We start from the raw sequence: 25395 nt of genomic DNA, 5'->3' as shown, positions 1-25395 counted from the left end.
AAGCAAAGGAGGATGGAAGAAAACAAAAACAGAGCAGAAGGAAAATGAATATATTCAAATCTGCTAATGAAAGCAGAAAATTGAAATGGATGCTCAGCTCAAATAGCATTTTTCTTATAGAACACATTTTGTTTTCTCCTTATGCTACTGGAAATTGTTACATGGAACTTTCCAACTACTGTCAGATATATTACCCTTCTAGAAATTTAACTAGACCCCTTCTGCCACTCCTAGAAAATTCAATTTTAGGTTACTTTTTTTTTTGAGATGGAGTTCGTCTCTTATTGCCCAGTCTGGAGTGCAATGGCATGGTTTCAGCTCACTGCAACCTCCGCCTCCCAGGTTCAAGCGATTCTCCTGCCTCAGCCTCCCGAGTAGCGGGATTACAGGCACCCGCCACCACACCTGGCTAATTTTTGTATTTTTAGTAGAGACGGGGTTTCACCATGTTGGCCAGGCTGGTCTTGAACTCCTGATCTCAAGTGATCCACCCGCCTCGGCCTCCCAAAGTGCTGGGATTACAGGCACAAGCCACTGCACCTGGCCTGGGTTACTTCTTTATAGAAGAATAAAGGGTGTTTCCTTCTCCCTGGAAGGTACAGCAAGAACTCCAGGTAGGAGAGCAAAGACTTTTTTTTTTTAATGGCTCCCTACATCTTACCACAAATATTTTCATTCACTCTCTCTAATGGACCAGCACTGATACTTTTAAGTTCACATGTCTCTTTTCTGTCCATATTGTCATTGTTTATATACATATGAAAAACACATATAAATTATTTCCTTTCAAAGCATCAGCCCTTCAAAGAGACTACATACTTTTAAAACAATAACTACTGAGAAAATAGTATCTTGCTTTAAAGTAGTATGGTATTCCCAAGTAACAAATAGCCACTTGTTTTAATCCTTACCTCAAATTTTTCAGGAACATGAAGTTTAGGAGATGGAACTCCTACAAGGTAGTCAATTGTAACCATTATTACTATTGTGAGAAATACAGCAAAATCACTGATTGTCGATCGCACCTGTGTTAAAGGGATTATGTTAATATAAACACAGAAATACTATGTGTTCTTTCTAAATAATTCACATCTTTTATTGATAAAATTGTCACTACAATGTACAAATGGAGGTTTTAACTAGTGACAATGTTAACAGTGGAATACATTTATATTTAATTCTTTCCAAAAATATAAGAAATACATTTCACACCTAACCTAGCAACTCTTATGGTACCATCATCTTCCTACTGTGAGCTCAGGCACGTAATATACATTTTTCACTATGAATAACTTCTTTATTAACCAGTTGGCATGGAGTATTAACTTCAAAAAATATATTACTGTTTTGAAATAAACCAAGGAAATAAAAACCAAAAATATGAATATTACCAGAATTCCAAAATTATATCACAGTTACCTTGGTAGGAAAGTAACGCTTGGTCTTAAATTGCTTGAGGAATGAAGACAGAAAAAATGTTGTGAAAAACAAGATGACACACCAAAAGAGCACATCTGGAATATAAGGTCCATGATGACCACAAGCTGACCCTAAGAATACACCATGAAGTTTTTTACATTCCTGGAAAAAAGGAGAAAGAAAAAGAGAATGGGGGATTCTTATTTAATAAATTATTATGAGCTTCATTGACTCGTAAGATGCAATTGATTTTAAGAGGCACCATTACTTCGTATTCCTTATAAAGAAAAAACATTGTCCAGTCAACTATAACACGCTAACAACTAATTGTAATATATATCCTGAGTTCAAGATATTATAATTTGAAAAATACGTGCATCTCAATCACTAAAATACAGTATTTTGCCAAGTCACTTCATATACCCCTTTCTTTCAATTCCATATTCCCTATAGTGAAAGCCTCGTAGTGAGTATTATTTGTGAAATGTTTCTTCTACATTCTTGCTTGTCCACAATTTTACCGCTTTTCTTTTGTTTCTGAACAAGTGGTTTAAAACAAAAGCAGCAGATAGAAAATTAATACTACGCTCTTTTATGATGCTGGATAAGAGATGGCTACAGTACCTAAATTAACATCAGTAATAAAAATTGTGTTTAGCTTCTCTGACTTGATTCAGTACCTTCAGACTAAAAGCACAGGGATCATAAGCAGTAAAATGAACGTTAAAATATTTCCATTAATAAAATCAGTAATGTAATAATATAGCATAATAAAATGCAATTATAGAAACTACTGACTTCATTTTCCTTTAGGGAAAAAAAAATAACTGAAAGGCAACCAGAGATTAACAGAAGCACATGCCACTAAAGTTCTCCTTTTTCTTACTTATAATCTAATGAAGCTCATTTTAACAAAACAAGTCAGTTGTACCCAAAGAAAAATAGTTAAATGTTCCATTATTTTCACATGCCATGTGCTGAGATTAGTAAACCTAATCCATTCCATGGATCATGAAAATAAAAGCTATGTCATTACCAGAAAAACAAAAAAACCCACCCTGCATGGCCCTTTGGGATAACATGAAAACACTTATATCTAGATATCAAGACATCTGACCCATCATGAAATGAATTCTTTGTAACACATCACTTTCATTTGAACACCTCTATTAACTATACCACTTCCTTAACAAAAATGACTTTTTAAATATAAAATAGTAAAGCATGAATCTATGTTTTTTCTTTTATCTGTTTTTAGAGACAGGGTCTCATTCTGTTGCCCAGGCTGGTGAGCAGTGATGCTATCACAGCTCACTGTAATCTCCAACTCCTGGGCGCAAGTGATTCTCCCTCCTTAGCCTCCCAGTAAGTTAGCTACAGGTGTGAGTCACCATACCAGGGTAATTTTTTAATTTTTGTAGAGATGGTGCCTTGCTATGTTGCCCAGGCTGGTCTCTAACTCCTGGCCTCTAGCAATACTCCTGCCTTGTTCCTCCCAGAGTGCTATGGTGTGAACCACCATGCCTGGCAATTTTTACTGCTTTAAATCAGCACTGCCCAATAGATATATTAGATGATGCAGATAATATAACATTTCCATCACAGAAATAATGGAAATACAGAAGCCAGTAGTCACCTGAATTGACTGAACACCTGAAATGTGGCTAGTTAACTGAAAAACTAAACTTTTAATTAATCTTAAGTTTAAATAGACACATGCGGCTAATGGCTACTGTACTGGACAATACAGCCTTAAATTATCAGTGGGATAAAATTTCAGATAATATCCTTCAAATTATATAGTTAGGAACTAACTATCACCTTTAGTGAGAAAGGAATGACCTACAGTTACTTATACGATATAAAAAGCACAATGGTAGCTCAAGGGATCTTAGTCTTAATTCTAACTACTGGCAAACTACATCTTTATTTCTAACTCCCAGGCTTGGAAATGTCAAAAATAAATATTCTAGGATTAGGACAATATTCTCCCAACAGAACACAAACATCTGTAATAGTATTCAGCACACAGTAGGTGTTCATTACATGTTTTTAATTCTTTTTCCTTTCTCTTCCCTAAATGTTCGACCCAGACTAGTCTTGATGAGTTAGACAAGGTTAACTTAGACATTTAGGACGTTAACACAGCACTTCATGATCTAAATAAGCTGTCGATGGAGCAGATGAACAGATAAAAAGGCAGGACACGTGGATATAAAATATTGTAAAGTACAGTATATGTAGCCACAGGCCCAGTAAACACTTCCTTTGAACGTATCAATCTAGGTAGAAATAGAAAACAGAAGTATATTCACATCTTTATACTGTTCATATCTTGGAAGTCAAATATAATCCACCTTTATCTCTCGTGCCAGTTTCATTCTTTTCAGCCTACACTTTCGAGCGCATGATACATAAAAAAGTGGCAACTGCTATCTGGTCAAAACAACACTACATTCTGAAAACATACTACCGATCCATCAATCATGAAGAAAATGGATGTCTAATTAGAAAAAGCTAAAAGAACCAGGTCAATATCTATTACAAAACCCTTTATTTCAAAATATACTCACAGAAACAGTAAGATTTCTCCAGGAAATATTGTGTGCTGTTATATTCTCTTTCTTCCATTGTGCTAGAGTTTCATTGCTGGGGTTAGGAGGTTCAGTACACACACATCTGAGAAATTAGAGTAGGATACATTTTTAAGGATCCTGAATTTCATGCTTACATTTTACTAAATCAATTATACAATGTGGTAGTTTTTAACTTCTTTTTTTCCCACATTGCGAAGCATGGAGACTAGAAAGTGAAAAATACATCAGAAACAAAATACATCAGAATGGAATAAAGTTTGGGTTATAGAAATAAAATAAAACCAATACAAATATCAAAATGTTTAGTTAATGAAGCTAGTTATGTCCTTGGCGGGGGCACTATTTTACTTAAAAATCTGAGATGATTCCACCATGTTTAGCAAGATTAGTCTCCACTAAAGCTTATCTACTCAACCTCCATAGCAGTTACTGCTGTCTCCCCCACTCCCCCATAGCACGTATAATTCCCAATAAGTTATACTACCATTAATTCTTTATAACTGACAAGCCCTACCTACTCACAGTCACCCTTTGTTGATCTTAAGGCTCACTCTTAAATAAATAAAAAATAGTTTCTCATCAGGACAGGACTATGAGAGTCATAAGGAAATCAGAGTTCAGTTCATATCCAGAACTATTTCAATCGCCTAAAGCTAGAACACACGTAAGCAAAGAAACTTTTAAATACAGACTTAAAAGATGAAAAGTAATAATCATGAATGTTCCAAACTAGATTATGAACTGTTTGAGAAAAGGCAAGAAGACAGACTTTGGAGTCCATCCAGGCGCTTTTAGTAGATGACTGACCTAAGGCAAGTTTTAACCTCCAAGGCCATCAGCTTCTTCATACTCAAAAGGGGCTATGATGTGAATAAGTAACACTACAAATATAAATTTATAATATAAATTAGGCAATACTCCTAACACAGTACCTGCAGACGCTCACAGAATGTTGGCCAAATAAATGTAATTCACATGCAATTACCCAGTTAACCAGAAGGAAACACTGCTCTGACTGGCTGACACTAACCATAAAAGTCATGCTTTATAAAGGTCAAAGAAGCAAAAGGCAAGGAAAGAAAGATAAAAAAAAATTTTTTTAATTAAAGCTTCTAAGAGGAAAGAAGATAGTATATAATAGATTCGGCATCATAGTGTCACTAGTATATTCAAATAGGTCAATGTCTTACAGGAATTTTCATACCCTCTTTATTCTGTCTGTCAAAGTTGAGAGTGTGCAAGGAAAGGCAGCGGGGGAAGAACGAATGAACAAAAGGGGTAAGTACATGTATCTGGGGCTTAGGTAGGTAGAAAAAGAAAAGCTGTATCCTTTTGTGTCTTTTGGTAACCATATTTTTCCCTGTAAATCAATCAAATGCAGTTCCACATTTACACCAAGTGCAACTGCTAAAGACAGCAAATAAAGGCATCTACTTAAATATGTCTACTTTTAAAAGCCTATTTTACACTTATTGAATATACTTGCCAAACTTTTGTAACTATTACACATTTCTTTTCAAATCCTACTTTATTCTAGAATTTAAAAAGATTTTCATTGCACTTTTTTATCAAAACGAAAACACATATTGAATGTATTGAAATAACTTTCAGTAAAAATTATCAAGCTTCAGCCGGGTGCAGTGGCTCACGCCTGTAATCCCAGCACTTTGGGAGGCCAAGGCAGGTGGATCACCTGAGGTCAGGAGTTTGAGACCAGCCTGGCCAACATGGCGAAACTCTGTCTCCACTAAAAACACAAAAATTAGCCAGGCACGGTGATACATGCCTGTAATGCCAGCTACTGGGGGACTGAGGCAGGAAGATCACTTGAACATGGGAGGCAGAGGCTGCAGTTAGCTGAGATTGTGGCACTGCACTCCAGCCTGGGCAACAGAAAGAGACTCCATCCTCCAAAAAAAAAAATCAAGCTTCAAAAATATTAATGAAGATGCAAAATTTGAAAAATATAAAAAAAATATAGTCTACATTCTATTATACATCTAGGATTTAAAGAATATAAGATCCAATGTAATAATTGCCTGATTCAAATATATAGTGGATCAGTTGCCAATCAAATTTAAACTGGCCAATCCAATTCAAAGAGAAGACCAAAACATACACATGTGAATAAGCTATTTCAGTGAACAAAAAATACTGAATTTAATCAACTAGATTTTTGTTCATTGAATGCTGTGACAAAATCTCATCTGAAACAACCATGTCACTATCACATGGCTAGTTAAGTAGTTATAGCTAGTTACACTATCACACTGCAAAAAAATTCATTTTCTGAGGCTCTGACATCTCTGTAAAAACACATTTTAATATTAGGAGAAAAGAGAAATACTTACGAGTAGCTGGTCAGTTTATCTAAGTTGTTGTGCATATTAAATGCATATGTTTCCCCTAAATCAAAGAGCTTCTCCAAAGCCTCATAGATGAATATGATGCAAATAAGGGCTGCAAAAGCCTCTTCTGTAAATCGAGTAATATAACACACAAGGCTGCTTGCATCTGTTGCAACCAAAACAATGCACAAAAAAGAAGTCCACAGACCAATACTGGTTCTTAAAGACAGATAAGAAAGTTGATAATCTCTGTTTAGAAAGAAAAATATGAATATGATAAACATATGTGCAATAGTATTTGTACCTAAAATTTTTCATAGCAAACAATGGGAACAGCATGAAAACATGATTCCTAAAAGAGAATGAATTACAGAATGACAAAATAACAACTAGAGAAAACTCTATATCTTTTTCTGCTTCAACTGAAGACTAGCTTATTAATAGATTTATTATTAATAAATTAATTATTATTATTAATAGTTTATTACACTTATATAAAAGATTTACAGTGAAAATCTATTAGGCGATAAATATTTCAAAATCATTACAGCTCACTTTATAAATCAGTTATGAGTAAATGACAGGTATGGTGTCTGTATGAAAAAACAATTGCATCTTACTCCCTCTAAAGATCCAGATGTCATATGTATCAATACAGTAACCAGCTCCAACATCATTACCATCACTACCACTACCCTCCTCTCCCACCATTATCACCACAGAAAGTGATTTCTTATTTTAAACTTCAAGAAATTACTACCAGAATCTATACTTCGGGTCACTGCATTCTCTATTAGTCTATGTGGCATGCCAGACTGGAATCAGATTAAGCTTGTTTAGTGAGTACAGAATCAGAAAAAGAGAGCTGGATCCATCAAATATGTAATAGCATCAAGTTGTTTCAAACTAAAATATACAAACTTCATTTATGTCACAAAAGGAAGAGTACTAGAGGCTGGGCGCAGTGGCTCACGCCTGTAATCCCAAACTTGGGGAGGCTGAGGCAGGTGGATCACTTGAGGTCAGTTCGAGACCAGCCTGGCCAACATGGTTAAACCCTATCTCTACTGAAAATACAACAATTAGCCAGATGTGGTGGCAGCGCCAGTAATCCCAGCCACTTGGGAGGCTGAGGCAGGAGAATCACTTGAACCTGGGAGGCAGAGGCTGCAGTGAATCAAGATGGCACCACTGCACTCCAGCCTGGGCAACAGAGTGAGATTCAGTCTCAAATAAATAAATACATAAATAAATAAAATAAGGAACAGTATTAGCCATGCTGAATTCAAAGTCTAACAGCTACAGTACCCTATATTCATTTCTACAGTGTGAACAACCTCACCAGTGGAAACTGACACTTCACTCTGATTGCTTCAACCCAATTCAGATTAACACCTTCTTACTGATTTAAATTTGTTAGCACAAAGGATTTGTATTTAGCCCTCAAGTGATCTGCTTATCAGCATTCAAATCCACTGATTTTATACTCAAGGACAATCTTATTTTCTTCATCTCCAAGTTACTAGATTAAGAATGGAAGGCGCCAGAGTATGGTCAATCATACAGTAGCTCAAAAATAATGAGAATGCATATACCGACCAAATTACTTTTCAGCAATTAAATAATTCCCTTCTAAGTTAATAAACAATTTCATATATAACACATGTGATAAGTAGAGAGGGCTATTACTTACCTGCAGAATTTATATAAAATTTTTTCAAACACTAGAACTGGACCTGTGCTCCCCAATATTGTTAGAGGTTGCCCAGCAAACAATGAATAGGCAATCCCAGTTAATGATGCTCCAAAAAGAGACTCTATTGCACTCTGTTTAAGGAAAAAAGAAATGAATAAAAGCAATACATCATAAATATTTCTCTAACCTACTATAATACATGTAAGACATCTGGAAAATAAAAATACCCATCAAGCAGTTATAAAACCAACACCACTTTGAGTTTTTAATTTAAAATATAAAAAATTACAAACACATTTTAAATACACAAGAAAAAATGCTTTCTTTTGGCATATTAAAAAGAAACTTTTGTGATCATCCTTAATTCAAAACTCAATACAGGTTGAGTATCCCTAATCCAAAACTCCACACTCCAAACTTTTTGAGTGCCAATACGACACTCAAAAGGAAATGCTCATTAGAGCACTTCAGATTTCAGATTAAGGATGTTCAACCAGAAGTATAATCCTAAAAAAAATCCAAAATCTGAACTACTCCTGGTTCCAAGCATTTCAGATAAGGGATACTCAACCTGTGCTGTGGGATGAAAGGAGCAAAGAGTAAATGGGAGAGACACACACAAGGGCTTCAACTTTATCTATCTATGTTTTATTTCTTAAGTCTGTGAGTACAGAAGGATATGCATTATTTTGAATACTTTTATATGGCTGAAATAGTTCATTTTAAAAATAAAAAGTAGTAAATAATGTGGTGCTACAAAAAAGAACTGCTATAAAAAGATCTTTCGAATAGGTGATAAATCAACATGTGACTATCTTTCTCAAACTGCTTTCTAAAGAGCAAAACTTTCCACATATTTTAAAGAAATTAACCTAATATGATAGGCTTAATCAATTATCAAAGCCTAATTATCAATTATCAAAGTCTAATATGATAGGCTTAATCAATTATCAAAACTGAAATACTGAACAAAATAAATGAGAAAAATCTCCTCAAAAAAACTTATAGCAACCATAAATGACAAAGTATCACTAAAGTTTGACAAGAAAAGATAGAGAAAATGAAAGACTAAGAGAATTTAAATCAAAGTTAGTACACTAATTTTGTACAACCACCACCATTACATTCTAACTAATTAGGCTATCAGATGATTAGCTATGCCACTAGAAAAAGGGGGAAAGAATCAGAAAGTAAGGAAAGAACAGTTTACCATATACAAACATCAAGGCCAACTGGAATGTACTATCCAGAAAAGCCAGCCCATTAATTGGTAGAGAAGGAGAAAAGAAGCTCGTAAGAAACAATCCTGCTGAAATGAGAGGCAGCGCAGCAACAGGCAAAGACGAGGGCTTCCGAAACTAGATTTCCAGTGGGAAGACTGACTACTACTAGGTGTTCAGCCATGGCCATATCTTAACCTTTCTAAGCCTAAGCTTTCTCACTTTGAAATGGGGGTGATGCTAACTAGAACATAAATAGTATTTGCAGAAACACCTAGCAAGCATGGTGTCTGGCACACAGAATATGGTCAACGAATGGGTAGCAATTCTCATCATCAGCTAGAACAGCATCTTCCAAAATCAAAAATCACAAAATAACAGTATGCAATGAAAGTATAATTCAACTATTAGAATAAAAACAGGATCAAACACAAAGATAAATTTATCTTTTGGCAACATAAAGGAGAAGTGTCCATGTTAATGACACATTTGTTAATTATATGGGCTAAATTTGTTTTCTTGTCTGTGGAGAAAAATGTTTGTTCTTAGAAGACACTGCTAAGCCATCATAAAATCCTTAGTTCAATTACAATAAGCATATTTAGGAATGAATTTATGTAGAGCTTAAGTCAAAGGGAAAAAATGGGCCAGGCACCGTGGCTCACATCTATAACACCAGCACTTTGGGAAGCCGAGGTGGGTGGATTGTTTGAGCCCAGGAGTTCAAGACCAGCCTGGGCAACATGGCAAAACCTGGTCTCTACAAAAAAATACAAAAAATTAGCTAGGCGTGGTGGTACACGCCTATAGTCCCAGCTACTCCGGAGGTTATGAGGGAAGTCCAGTGAGGTCAAAACTACAGAGAGCCGAGATCATGTCACTGCACTCTAGCCTGAGTGACACAGTGAGACCCTGTCTCAAAAAAACAAAAAGCAGAAACAAAGGAACAAAATGTCTAAATGGTATACATACAGAGAAAGAAAGCAAAACATTGAGACACGAAGCAAGGAGATGTCAAAAAAGACATTAATACAGGCAAATGGGTATAAAATTAAGGTTCCCCTCTCCTAATCTTGGGTTGAAAAGCAGATATTGCCATATGAAGACCTTTTTTTTTTTCCTAATTTTTGAACTGTTTCTATGTTCACTGACATACTGTTACCTGTCTTTTCCCATAAAGAAATCACAGCCTGGCTGGGCACGGTGGCTCATGCCTGTAATCCCAGCACTTTGGGAGGCTGAGGTGGGCAGATCACGAGGTCACGTTATCGAGACCAGCCTGACCAACATGATGAAACCCCGTCTCTACTAAAAATACAAAAATTAGCCGGGCGTGATGGTGGGCCCCTGTAGTCCCAGCTACTCAGGAGACTGAGGCAGGAGAATTGCTTGAACCCGAGAAGCGGAGGTTGCAGTGAGCTGAGATCGCGCCACTGCACTCCAGCCTGGTGACGGAGCGAGACTCCGCCTCAAAAAAAAAAAAAAAAAAAAAATCACAGCCTATTACACTGCCTGCCTACCTCATTCTCACATTCAGAAGTTTCCATTGTACCCATCAGAAGGCCTACCTAGCCTTACCTTCCCCTCACACACCTATAAATACACCTTCTCTACTATACTACCCTTTCAAATCATCAAATACTCCTGCTAATCTTCCCGCCTCAAAACCTCTAGTTTGGTTTTCACAGAATTTCATCATTCTGATTCCTCTTCTAGGTCTGTGTGTCTAACTTGCTGGAATCATTTTCCTCCTCCATCCCATCCCTCCTTCATTCCATAAATCTGAGTAATTTCACACTTTTTCCCTCTCCTTCTCTCCCTGTAAATTATCTTTCTTGTTAACTTCCTCTATTCTATTTCAACCTTAACTCCTATATAAACAATTCCCAATCTTTACATTTCCTCCTCACCACTCTACACACTCTGGGACCGTATCTCCTAATATCTCCATTTCCACCTGAAGTTCTAATAAAGCACCTGATAACTAATACATATCCTTATCATTTTCTTCTATAGTATTTCTGCTTCCTCTATTTCTATTACTTCTAATCCTACAGCTCTTCCTTTATCTCACTCATGTGTGGCAAAGCACTATGTATATACTATTTTGTCTTTTTCACTTAATCACTTTTGTCTTTTTCACTTTTTTCACTTAGAATCCTTGAGGACAGGAGATACTGGCTCTTCTTACACTTATCTATAGTCCTCCAATGCCAAACACATTGTCACATGTACAAGGTATCAAATAGTAAGATTAGATGGGCAGGTAATGAATGACAGTCCACGGACAAAGAGGCAGCAATTCCATGATGGTAACAGAAAAAACACACTTCCGTAGGGACTAGCAGAGTGACATGCACAATTTGTGACAGCACATAAAGCAACTTACTAAAAATATGGACCTTTGATACAATGATTAAAGACTAAGGTAAAAAGATTTTACATAATCCAAAATAAATTCAGAATTGAAAGAAAATTTCAGTTGTTAGGTTTATTTCATGTTTAGATCATGAAATATTTTAATTCGATAATTATCATGCCTTAGCTTTGGTTATTTTTTAACCTTTGATCTATAAAAAAATGAATGTTCTCCCAAGAATAAATACAATTAAGTAAAATGCACTTAAGAATTACAAATCGTCTCATTTAAATGCCATTAAAATGCATATCAACAACAACAAAGAAATGCCTTTCAAGATTTTACAAAGCACCATAGCTCTGAATACAGTATAACCAGGAACAGGAAAACATAAAAACTTTCATTTTAGTGATATCAAAGAATGGATGAAGCTTTCAATTATATTTTCCAAATAAAAGTTTTAGCTATTTTCACATAGATTTAATAACAGCAAAATTAAATGCCACTTCAAAAAGCCACAGTTTCCATAATTATGTTCTATTCTTCCAGTCGAGTCTAGGCCTACCAGCCAGGACTGAGGAGTTAATATTCATCATGTGGCTCTAACTAATCCTATGATACCTTACAGGATATGAAGTAGCCCCACTGATAAAAACCCCCATGACCCACCCAGAATCAGTTCAACTGTTGTCTTCTCCCAGTCCACCCCACCTCAAAAGACAATCCAAGCCTTTTACTCAATTTATAAAACCATTCATCCAGCAAGCCAAAGTAAACTTTTTTTAAATTTTTTTTTACCTCAACTGTGCATCTTCTGTTCAAATGGCTTCCCCATGTTTTCCACAGCAATTACCTTTGGGGAAAGTCTGCTTTGGGTCACGTTAATCATGCTGTGGGTAGACTCTTCAAATAAAAGTATGAATAGTGAGACAAATGCATACAGACACTTGCCTCTGAAGAGCTAAGAGCCTGGCCACTACCAATCTTTGTACTCACTATTCTGCCTTCTGTAGCTTCTCCAAGCAGCCCTCCAAAAGTGATTACAGGAGACATACAGGCACAGTATAGGAAAAGAATCGAGGCCAGGCACTGCAGGCTTAATGCATCCTTGAAGTCACTCAAGAAAAAAGGTGCTTTCCTTTTGATGTCAAGTATCAAACCACCAAAAAGCCTAAATAGGTGAGACGAAACTCGTCAAACTGTACACTAGAGGATTCTAGCTAGTTCAAACTAAAACTATGGGCTACACAAAACTGCTGGTGCCTAGGTGTTTTGTCAACAAAATGTTAAATCCAATTTAACTTATAATAAAAATTACAGAAGATACACTCACTTAATCTAATCTAATGATAGAGGAATGTTATATTTCATTAAGAGACAAATATATGTATTTTACGGACTATATAATGAAAAGACTGCAGGCAAATGATTTTATATGAGTAAATGTAATTTTGGATACAAATGTGCAAGGCAAGGTATAACAAAATAAACAAAACCCAACAACCCATTTATGAAAATGTGCATAAGCAATTCTATCAATTGTCTATATTAAAATCTTAAAGGCAACAATCACAAATACGAGGAAGGCAATTATTATCCAAATACACTTTAATATAAATGTAGTACGTTGTGCTTAGATGCACAAGTAGTATGAATTCAATAACTTTAAAAACTTTTAAAACTAGTACTTCAATCATATAAAAGGGGGAAAAAATCCCTAAAAACCATTTCAGTATATTTAATTTACTGTGTATGTAGACAAACTAATATGTACATTAATAAAACAGGTTTCAATTAGTAGATTAAAAATCTGTTTGTACATCAAAGCCGTACCACTTCAACATTTTTAACAATTAGTCTTTTGGATACATCTAACTTGAAGACATTCCAATAAAATATAAGCTCCGTGAGGGGAGACATTTTCTTGTTCACTGCATTATCTACAGTGTCTAGAACACTACCTGGGAAATAGTAGGCACTCAACAAACACTGGTGACTAAATCAGCAATTCGTTTTAATAATCAAAAAATAGATAATCATTCAAATCCCAACTGCAAGAAAATTGACCAAAAAAACTAACATTAAGCTTTCAAATGGATATTTCAAGCTTTACCACTGTAATTTTTTTAAGTTGATACTGAAATCCTAAACACAAATTGACAAGTAGTACTCTGTTCGTAATCTGACAGCAAGGGAAATCAGCTTGCAATAAAAAAGGTGCCATCAATAATCTAAAATATGAATCTATAGTATATCATCAAATCAATAATTACTTAGTAGAGGGCATACAGATGCTCTCAGGTGACTGAGATCAGTGGAGGCCTGACACAGTGCTTCTCAATGACTAACTCTATCCCAGTTTGAAGAAGCGATAATAGCTAATAATAGAACAGTACTGTTCACGCAGGGTCAAAATCTTTTCTCTATTGTATTCACAGAGACAAAAACACTTCATTAGTCAATGAATTAATTGTGAATTTCAGTTTCTCTAAAGTCTACATTCAGTATGCCAGTTACTTATTTTTATGATATAGTACCCTTTAAGGATGTCATCAAAATCCCTAATATTGTATCTGTATAAGATATCCTGTTTTTTTTTAAACAATAAAGAATCAATAGCCACATGCTTTTCCACATTATGAAAATACTATAACATTTATCTACTCCTACAAAATATTAAGGCAACGTTTGCATCTGCCAATATTTCTATTTTTTGTTACAAAAATTAACTTCTCATACAATTTTTCTAGCTAGATTTCCAGAGAGCAATACAATGGTTTAATCATGCTTGTCCATGGAAGACTACCTCATGATATAATGCTCATTTAAGAGTTTTAAATCTGTGCACATATACAAAGAAATTATTAGTTGTAATTACTCTCTGTACCCATAATTCTCTAACTCAATATGAAGAATTATAATAAGACTCTACACCTTCTTTCAAGAATCTTCTGTATAAGCAATGGAAATTAACCTACACACTATATAACGGCAATATTCTGAATATACAGTCCATTATTTTCCTTTTAAAGCTTGATACATACTATTAAAATATTTATAAATTCTTATATATTTATACATATAAATTTTCCTTATATATAATAATGCACATTTTTCTAAATACGAAAAAATACTGTACAAGATTAGGTTCCAAACACTTGGAAAAAATATTTATGTTTTCATCAAATCATCCCCCAAACCCCTCAAAATACCAGTATTTGCACCCACCGTCCAGTCCTCTGTAGCTCAGGCCCAGCATGATGAGCGGCCTCTTTAGGAGTCTCACCCGACGTGGGGGTAGATCCATTGTGAAACACAGGAATCTTTCTCTTTTCCTGAATTTCACAGAAAACATTATTTTCAGAATTCTATTTTAAGAAAACTTGAGATGGCATCTTCAATTAGAGTGAATATCAGATTTTATATTGATTATGTATCTAATCAGTTCTCCTAGAAAAGAATGGTTCCTAAAATAAACTCTCTTCTGAAATAGATTCCTCTTTAAAAATAGAATCTAATATCAGTTTCTATTGTTTCTATTAATATTTTAAATTTGTAATTAGCTTTTTGCATCTTATGTTCTAATTATCAATATACTATAAAATATATTCATACATACCATTTCAAATTCCTATTCACCAATAGCTACAAACATAAGTAACCTCCAAAAAAGCATCTCTCCCACCAAAACTTTAAAAACACTGCTCCTGTTAACTATTGAAAAATACGCTTTACATTAAGAAAAAAGCAAATGTCATTTTTCTTCTACTAAAATATTTCCCTTAAAAAATAAGAGCTGTTTGATAAACATGTTTCCACAAAAATCCACTTCCCATTACATTTTATTACAAATTCAAGAGTACTATTCACATGATACAGGATTGCTCCTCCTCTGTTAAAGAAATGAACTTTTAACTTGTTACATCAAGAGAGTGCTGGGGCTAAAAAAATGTGTGTGCATGTGCACATACAAGAGGAGAAATGGAAGGAAAGATGGAAGAAAAGGAAACGGAGAGGTAAAGGGAAAGGGAGACAGAGATCTGTCAACCCAGGAGGTTTACTGGGTCAAAGGCTCTAGCTGAGTTAAAGACTTAGGCTACCTGTTTTACATGTTCCATATTTAGAGAGTAGCAAGGCTCATCTACAAATATAAGACTGCCATTTGAAAATGTCAAAATCTCACTTACAAAATTTCAATTTTCAAACTTACATCTTAAAGAGGAAAGGGATAAAATTTTAGACTCCTAGGAAACAAAAATAATTTTAAAAACTACAAGTTATAAAAGTAATTGTGGTTTTGGCTATTATTTTTAATTTAATTAATCATTGAATTGATTTAATCATTTAATTGATTTGATTAAAAATAATGGCCAAAGCCACAATTACTTTTGTGCCAACCTAATAAAACCCATGAGACCCAGCCAAAGCACATTCAAGAAAATTAAGCAATTATATTAAGAAAAATGAAAGAAGGAAAAAAAAGTGAAATAAACAACTACCTCAGAAAATGTGAAAACAAAAAATCTTTCCTGGAAGAAAGTGAAAGGAATGAAATAAAACAGCTGACAGCAGAAACTAAGACACAAAATAAAATGCATTTTTTAAAAGTACTAAAATAAATTTTAAAGGCTGCTGTTTGAAAAATACAATAGACCTTTAGCTAATAACAAAAAAAAGCAAAAAGGCACTAATTTCATATACATTTTATATACATAAACATATACATACTATACTTTATATAACTCCATGCAAATAAATGTGAAACCTAGATGAAACTGGTAATATACTAGGAAAATGATTTACCAAAACTGACACCAGAAAAAATAGGAAGTTTTACATATACCAATTTCCAAAAAAGAAGCTAATTGTTGAAGTCTACATGACAAAAGATTCAAGCTCAAAAAACTTTACAAAGGAATTCTTCCAAACTTTTAAAATCAAATTATTCCACACCATTTAAAACTGTTTAACAAAAATGAAAACTTACAAACTTTTTTATGAAACAAGTATATTGATGTAACATATAAAATGTGATGATGGCACAAAAATCTATAAACCAATCTATAGTAATACAAACTAGTAGACACAGACCACTACCACTTTAAAGTCCAAACTGGGTTGACTCCAGGAATTCTTTCATATTCAAAAATCTATTCATATGATTTACCATAATAATTGATAAATAAAATTAATATAATCATTTGCCAGAGATGCTGAAAAGGCATCTGATAAAATTCTACATCAATTTATATTTTAAATGTCAATAAAAAAAGAAATAATGTTACCTTCTTAACATGATGAAATGTATATTTTGGCTCCAATGTCACTATCTTACTTAATGGGAGAAATACTAGAGACATTCGACTACAGTAAGAAACAAGTTAAAAAATGCCTATTTAAAGCTCATGCTACTTAACACTGTAATAGAGATTTTAGTCAATACAATTAGACAATAGAAAACAATTGCATGTATAAGGTTTAGAAAAGGAGGAATAAAACTATCTCTTACTTACAGATTATTTAACTGAAAAACTATTACAAACCATTAAGGATGGTAGCAGGATTAAAAATACACAGTTGAGGCCAGGCGTGGTGGCTCACACTTGTAATCCCAGCACTTTGGGAGACCGAGGCAGGTGGATCACCTGAGGTCAGGAGTTCAAGACCAGCCTGGCCAACATGGTGAAACCCCATCTCTATTAAAAATACAAAAATTAGCCGGACATGGTGGTAGGCGCCTGTAATCCCACCTACTCGGGAGGCTGAGGCAGGAGAATCGCTTGAACCCGGGAGGCGGAGGTTGCAGTGAACTGAGATCTCGCCATTGCACTCCAGCCTGGGTGGCAAGACCGAAGCTCCATCTCAAAAAAAATAATAAAATACACAGTTGACTCTTGAATAAACAAGGGAGTTGGTACCAACACCAATGCAGTTGAAATTTTGTGTATAACTCCCTGAACTCAATCTAATAAGCCTACTGTTGACTGGAAAGCCTTACTGGTAACACGAACAGTTGAACACATATTTGGCATGTTAGAGGTGTTATATCCTATATTTTCACAATATGAGTAAGCCAGCGAAAAGAAAATATGAATGGAAATACATCATAGGAATTTATTGTTTCAGGCTCGATAACGTTTCTGGCTTTTTCTATAATAATGATGGTGTCTTCAATGGTGTAATCCTTGCAGACTTTCATGATGTCCTTGCTTTCCAAGGTTCTCTTCCACAGCATTAATAATCTTTTCTATATAGCATCTAATGTAACAAGACTTAAAGGTCCTCAGCCCCCTAATTTAGAGACTGAATTAGAGACATTGTGCTTGGGTGCAAGTAGACCACTTTGACACCTTTGGTGTTGAACTCACAGGTTTTGGGTGGCCAGAGGCATTGTCTAATATCAAAAAGATTTTAAAAGGCAGTCCCTTACTGGCAAGGTACTTCCTGACTTCAGGAACAACGCACTGATGGGACCAACCCAGAAAAAGGGTTCTCATCCAGGCCTTCTCATATAACAGAAAGACTGGAAGCTGGCATTTATCTTTTCCCTTCAAAGCTCAGCATTAGCAGCTTTATAGAGAAGGGTAGTCAAGATCATAAATTGGACTGCATTTGCACAAAACAGTTAGCTAACCCTTCCTGCATTAAATCCTGGCGCTTACTAATCTTCCTTACTAATAAATGTCTTCTGTAGCATTATTTCCAGAACAGGGTACTTTCATCTGCATTAAAAACCCGTACAGGGGATTTTCTTAACAGGATCTGATCTGGGAACTCATCTGCTGCCTCCTGGATGGCAGAAGCGGCTTCTCCAGTTATTTTGACATTTTTTTAAGCCAAACTTCTTTCTAAAATTACCAAACAATCTTTGCTGGCACTAAATTATTCAATCCTTCGCTTTTCTTTTGCTTTATGTTGTTGTAAAATGACTGCTTTTTCTTGGTCATATCAGAATCTATAGGTATGTCTTATAGTAATCTGCACCCACATAAAAGCTGCATTTTCAATATGAGATAAAAAGGTATTTTGCAAAAAAGCAAAGGTGTTCATGCCTGCTGGCATAGCTACAGTGATGACTTTACGTTTCCTTTTCTTTTTACAATGATCCTTACGCTGGATTCATTTATCTTGAAATGGCAGGCAATGGCAGACTTCATTCTATGGTACATACCAAGAGATTCAACTTCATATTACATTTGCATGACTTTTCTCTGTTTCTTAGGAACACTTACTAGTATCACTAACAGGACTTCCTATGAGTCCCATGTTGTTATTCAAAAGTTTACAGTACTGCAGTAAACATGATGAAAAATATATGAGAACCTCATGATCACTTTTTAGGGTAAACACAATTTACTGGAGAGACAAACTGCTGATGTGGAGATGATGAGCAACACACAGCATTTTACACATGTTAACTTGCAACACTTGAGCTCACTGCAATAGCAACAGGTAGTAACTATGAAATTACAATGACAGTGGTACGGTATTTACTATAGTTAATTTTATGCAGTTAGGATTTAATAGTGCATCTTTACTTTTATTTACATTTCTCTCCACTGAGAATGGTGATATGTACACTCTTAGTGTGTATAAGTTTTTGATAAATTTTAGCTTTTTAGAATAGGTTTGTATATATTTTATGGTAATAAATTATTATTAAAGAAGACTAGTATGTACATATATTTTATGCATTCAGGAATACCTAATTATCTTAATTTTTTGATATTTCTAGGCTATGAAGTTTGCATGCAAATTTTTTCAAATTATCAAAAAACTTTCCAATGTTTATTGAAAAACTCCACATAATTAGAACTGCACAGTTCAAACTCATATTGTTCAAGGGTCAACTGTGTATGTATATATGCACATAAAAAATAACAAACAGCCTTCATTTCATATAAAAGCAACGAAGATACAATACTCATGAATACACTCACCAAGAAACATGTAAATTATAAGGAAAACTTGACAACATTCTTTAATACAAAAACTTGCTTGAAACAGAAAATCAACTGGTGAGAGACACTCCATGTTTTTGAATAGAAAGACTCAAAGTCATGAAGACGTCAGTTCTCCCTCAGTTGAATGAGAAATTTGTCATCACCTTTTTAAAAACCATTACGCATATTTCTGAATATAGAAAACTGATTTTAAAGCCTACACAGAAAGATAAATATGCAAGATAGCCAAGAAAATTCAGAAAAACAAGAGTAAGAAAGAGAGCAAGAACAAGTCTAGACCTACCAGATATTAAAATATACCAAAAAGCCTCAAAAATTGGAGTGTGGAATTGGTCCATGAATAGACAGACCAATGGAAAACAAAACAAAAGTCCAAAACAGGCCTGAATGTAAATGGAATTTTAGCTAATAAAGGCAGCATCGCCAACCAAGGGGAGCAATGTTTAGCTCTTAATGAACAGGGAGAACCAGGCAGCAACTTAGAAAAAAGATGAAGCTGGGTCTATACTCACATAAAATACACTATAATAACCTCCAAAGGATCAGTGAACAATTTAAATGTTTAAAAAAAAAAAAAAAAAAGATGGTGGTGGGGCAATGAACAAAAGATAATCAGGAATATTCAACCTCAATAATTATACAAATGCAAATTAAAACCTCATTAAAAGGCCGGAAGCAGTGGCTCACACCTGTAATCCTAGAACTTTGGGAGGCTGAAGCAAGAGGATCACTAGAGTCCAGGAGTTTGAGACCAGCCTGCACAACAAAGTGAGACAGCATATCTACAAAGTATCAAAAAATTAGCTGGGGCTGGTAGTGCACACCTGTGGTCCAGGCTACATAGGAGGCTAAGGGAGGAAGTTTGCTTGAGCCCAGGAAACTGAGGCTGCAGTGAGCCATGTTCATGACATTGCCCTCCAGCCTGGGTGACAGAGCAAGACCCTGTCTCATAAAAACTCAATTAAAAACCTCATTAAAATACTTAAAATAGGAAGATATAGATACCTATTAGATTGACAAATATTCAAAAGTCTGGCAACACACAGTGTCAGTGAGGATGTAGGGAAATAGGCCCTTTCATACATCACTGTGGGAGTCCAAAACACTCCAGCTGATGGGGGGAATTCTGGTAATATCTACTAAAATCATAAATAAATTCCCCTTTGACCCAGCAATCCTATTACTGGGGATCTATTCTACAGGTACATCTGCACAAGACTAAAATGACATGTGAAATTGTCATGCACGGTTTGAAATAGCAAAAGACTGGTAACATCAGAACCCAGGAATAGAATAAATTATAGTACATCCATGCATAGAATACAACAAAGCTGTGAAAAAGAGAATAAGGAATATTTTCATGATTTCTTATGTCAGATCTCCTAGATACACTTTTATATGAAAAAAGCAAGGTACAGAACGGTATATGCAGTACACTAACTTTTGGTGAGAGAAACAAGACTACATGTTCATAGTTTCAAGTACTGAATGAAAAATGAAAAGGATAAACAAAAAACTAGTAAAAAATGGTCCACCCACAGGAGGTAAGTACGGGGGTAAGAAGGTAAAGAGGACGAGGTGGGGATACAACTTCTGTGTTTTAGTTTTTGAATCATAGCTAATCAAAAAAAATTTTATTAAAATAAAGTAAGTCACAGAAGAATAGCTCTGGATTCTTACCTGAGAAGGGACACTTTTTGGTGGTTCTATGCGTATAGAAGGATCCCACTCTCCTGGAGGTAGGACAGTTACTTGATCTAAAAATTCATCAATTCCAGATAAGAGGTCATTTCTGTCTTTTGCTTTATAAGCTACATCATGGAAAATCTAAGTGAAAAAAATATTGAGTAAAAGATTTTAAAGTTGAAAAAAAATTTCTACACATAGTAAATCCACTCTGGATATCATAAATAGCTTCACAATAAAGATAACCCCTAAACTCTTATCTCAGGCAGGTATTCAGCCCAGCCTGGGTAACAACTATAAAAGGTAATTCACTCAGTATTATCAGATGAATTAACAATAACAAACAACGAAAGAGAACAGTTACATGTTAAGACGAACAATTTTTTAAAAATAAAATTTTGCCTGGGAAATAGTAATTGATTAGAAAATAAAACACTGTAGCATGTCATTCTACTTCTATGACATTTAAATGTCATTTATCCTAAGAAAATAGTCATGGATATGCAAACAACTTTACTTAAATAATTTATTTAATGACCAATATTTACTGGCTACCTACTAACTGCTAAAATACAATTCTAAGCATTGTGGATAATGCAATGGTGACAGGGAAGGCAAGGTCCCTATACTCAAGAACCTTTTTTTCTAGGAGGAAAGACAGTGAAACACGTTATTAAATAAATAAATCATTATAGGTATTGATAGATGCTCTGATAAAAAGAAAGTAGGGTACAGAAAGGGAAACTGATGGGAAAGAACAAAGGAGCCAGGAAAATTCTCTTAAAGGAGGTAACTGACCAGGGACGGTGGCTCATGCCTGTAATTCCAGCACTTTGGGAGGCCGAGGCAGGCAGATCGCCTGATGTCAGGAGTTTGAGACCAGCCTTGCCAACATGGTGACACCCCATCTCTATTAAAACTACAAAATTAGCCAGGCGTGGTGGCGCACGCCTCTAATCCCAGCTACTCAAGAGGCTGAGGCAGGAGAACTGTGCCACCACACCCAGCTAATTTTTGTATTTTTAGTAGAGATGGGGTTTCAAGAGATGGGGTTTCACCACGTTGGCCAGGCTGGTCTCAAACTCCCGACCTCAAATGATCCACCCACCTCGGCCTCCCAAAGTGCTGGGATTACAGGAGTGAGCCACCGTGCCCAGCCAAAAGTTTAAATTTAAATTTCACTCTATGATAGGAAGTCATTAATACCTTTGGACTAAGGAAATGATACATTCAAATTTGCATGTTACTGAGAGTGTAGAGAAAAATACTATACAATAAAGACTCATAAAGGCTACTTGAATCAACAAATGAAAGGCTAAGCCAGAGAAATGGCAGTAGAGATGGAAAGAATATGACAGATTAAATGCAAAACACATTGAAGAGGTAAAAAGAATCTGGTGACTGGCTGGTTGAAAGAGGACAGAAAAATGGGACAGGCGCAGTGGCTCACGCCTGTAATCCCAGCACTTTGGGAGGCCGAGGCGGGCAGATCACGAGGTCAGGAGATTGAGACCATCCTGGCCAACATGGTGAAACCCCGTCTCTACTAAAAATACAGAAAAATTAGCTGGGCATGGTGGGGTGCACCTGTAGTCCCAGCTACTCGGGAGGCTAAGGCAGGAGAATTGCAGTGAGCCGAGATTGCACCACTGCACTCCAGCCTGGCAACAGAGTGAGACTCTGTCTCAAAAAAAAAAAAAAAAAAAAGAAAAGAAAAGAAAAAGAAAAAGAAAAGAAAAAGAGAAAGAAAAATTAGGTCAGGTTCAGATACAGGGCATTTCAAATACCCTTGGGACACATAGCATTGATGTTTGGCAAGAATCTGATTACAAATCTCTCTTCAAAAGAAAGACAAGGTCCTGATTAGTATGTAGGTTATCGTCAAAGATCAGGACCCCATATCAGAGAAATTTACAGGAAAAAAAATGTTCTGAGGAAAACCCAGAGAAATGGTACGCTGAAATCTAGGATAAAAAAAATCCCAAAATTTCAAAAGTTCAAGAAGGTAGTCAATAACTACAAATGTTTAAAACAAAAAAAAAATTTTAAAGTACCCACTGATCTTGATATAAAGGTCTTAAAAACCTAACTGAAGGCAAATAGGAGAAGCAAATATGAGATAAAATAGTATACACAGCAAGGAAGTTTTAGAGCTTCACTATGAAAGAAAAGAGAACTGTAATCTAATATATACTATATGCTGCATAATCAGTGTCTACTTCAAAGAGACTTGGAGTATTCTGATTACCTCATCTGTCATGAGAGTGGCTATTGATCTTCCAATTTCATGGTACTGTGGTGCCTTGCCTGCTGGACCCAATAACAAAAACAAAAACCTAAGGAAATATGAAAATACAGATTTTAAAATAAACATCATACACCCACAAAGCTAGGCAATCATAAAAAAGAAACCATTCAAATATAAACAAAGAAACAACACTCAGACATCTTTTCTACTCCCCCACACCAATCACCGAAAAAAGATGGCAACTCCACCTGGACTAAAGGAAATCACAAAACTAGGAAAAGCATCCATAATTAACTTTCTACCAAATCGACCTTCTACCAAACTCCTGACCTCAGGTGATCCACCCACCTCGGCCTCCCAAAGTGCTGGAATTACAGGAGTGAGTCACTGTGCCCAGCCGATATTTATTTTATTGTACTTTTTAGTTCCAGGAAGAAAATGATTTTATGCCCTATTCATAGGAGTCTTATATTCAAAGTATTTGGTACAATGGCTGAATATTAACTATTAAAATGAGCTTTTGGCTGGGCACAGTGGCTCACGTCTGTAATCCCAATACTTTGGGAGGCCAAGACAGGCAGATCACTTAAGTAGGAGTTTGAGACCAGCTGGGACAATGGCAAAACACCGTATTTACTACAAATACAAAACTTAGCTAGGCATGGTGCCGCACACCTGTGATTCAGACTACTAGGGAGGCTAAGGCGGGAAAATCGCATGAACCTGGGAGGTGGAGGTTGCAGTGAGCTGAAATTGTGCCACTGCACTCCACCCTGGATGACAAAGTGAGATTGTCTCAAAAATAAGATAAAATTAAGTAAAATAAGCTTTTGTTACATAAATCAACATCCTTATTCATTCACTGGATTAAAAACTTGTAGATTTTGAAAATGCTTAGAGAATGTTACTTGGAACTAACTCTTTACCTGGTTGGAACAGGGACCTCAGTCAACCCTGTGAGGAGGACAGCAGGAGCCAGTCTCACAAATGCAATTATAGGCCTTTCCAAAAAGTCTACTTCGCCCACCAGGACGTTGGATGCCTCAGCACCCGTAGGAATTTTTCTCATGAAATTCATATCAACCTATTGACAAATAAATAATAATTAAAAATAAAGTTTCCGTGATATTTGTAAGACTAGAGAGAAACAGGAAAGAAAAACTGCTTTATAAGACTACTATTTGTTAATCAAAACTTGTGATCTAATGAATGTTTAAAATGTCAAAATTTTCACAACTATAAAGAATGGAGTAGACATACAAAAAAGCAAGCAAACATATTTGAATCAATGCTACTGTTTTAACTGTCACAATCTTTATCAGACATGAACTTGAGAAATTTTTCAATGAATACTGCACTATTCATTAAAAAGTATTAAGGACAAATATGTAGTTCACAAACTAACAATGGTTCATGAAATTATACACAGTGCTAAAAAATATTCATGGTTTTATATTACTTAACCTTAGAAAACCTTTACATTTTATGTAAAGTCCCCCTAAAAACAAACCAAAAAATAACTCTGGGCATTTCCCAGTCTTTTCATTAACTGGAAAAAAAATCATTACTTTTATTTTATTAGTAGGATTTTTGAGACAAGGTCTCACTCTATTGCCCAGGCTGGAGTGCAGTGGCAGGAACATAGCTCACTGTAAATCTCAAAATCCTGGACTTAAGCAATCCTCGCACCTTGGCCTCCCGAGTAGCTGAGACTACAGGCATGCGCCACCACGCCCAGCTAATTTTTGTTGTTTTTTTGTAGAGGTGGGGGGCTTGCTATATTGCCCAGGCTGGTCTTGAACTCCTGGCCAAGTGATTCTCTTGCCTCAGCCTCCCAAAACACAGGGATTACAGGCAT

At 35.5% G+C, this 25395-nt stretch overlaps 1 protein-coding gene across 6 annotated transcripts in view; it reads right to left on the bottom strand.

Annotated features, from left to right (window-relative positions):
- SLC4A7 (solute carrier family 4 member 7) overlaps positions 1–25395 on the bottom strand; it is a 110943-nt gene that overhangs the window by 24066 nt on the left and 61482 nt on the right. For all 6 annotated transcript variants that reach the window (XM_054479788.2, XM_054479787.2, XM_054479793.2 and 3 more), the window contains 10 exons: positions 24464–24621; positions 23538–23625; positions 21284–21430; positions 14868–14974; positions 12636–12810; positions 8058–8191; positions 6368–6613; positions 3993–4098; positions 1420–1581; positions 912–1025 (listed from right to left, as the gene is read on the bottom strand). In XM_054479788.2, coding sequence (XP_054335763.1) covers positions 912–1025; positions 1420–1581; positions 3993–4098; positions 6368–6613; positions 8058–8191; positions 12636–12810; positions 14868–14974; positions 21284–21430; positions 23538–23625; positions 24464–24621 — 1437 coding nt within the window. The remainder of the gene's footprint in view (positions 1–911; positions 1026–1419; positions 1582–3992; positions 4099–6367; positions 6614–8057; positions 8192–12635; positions 12811–14867; positions 14975–21283; positions 21431–23537; positions 23626–24463; positions 24622–25395) is intronic.

This window comes from Pongo pygmaeus, chromosome 2, assembly GCF_028885625.2.
Source record: "Pongo pygmaeus isolate AG05252 chromosome 2, NHGRI_mPonPyg2-v2.0_pri, whole genome shotgun sequence".
Classification (NCBI taxonomy): Eukaryota; Metazoa; Chordata; class Mammalia; order Primates; family Hominidae; genus Pongo; species Pongo pygmaeus.
The sequence above is the reverse complement of the archived record's forward strand: the minus strand, read 5'-3'. Positions and strand labels throughout refer to the sequence as shown.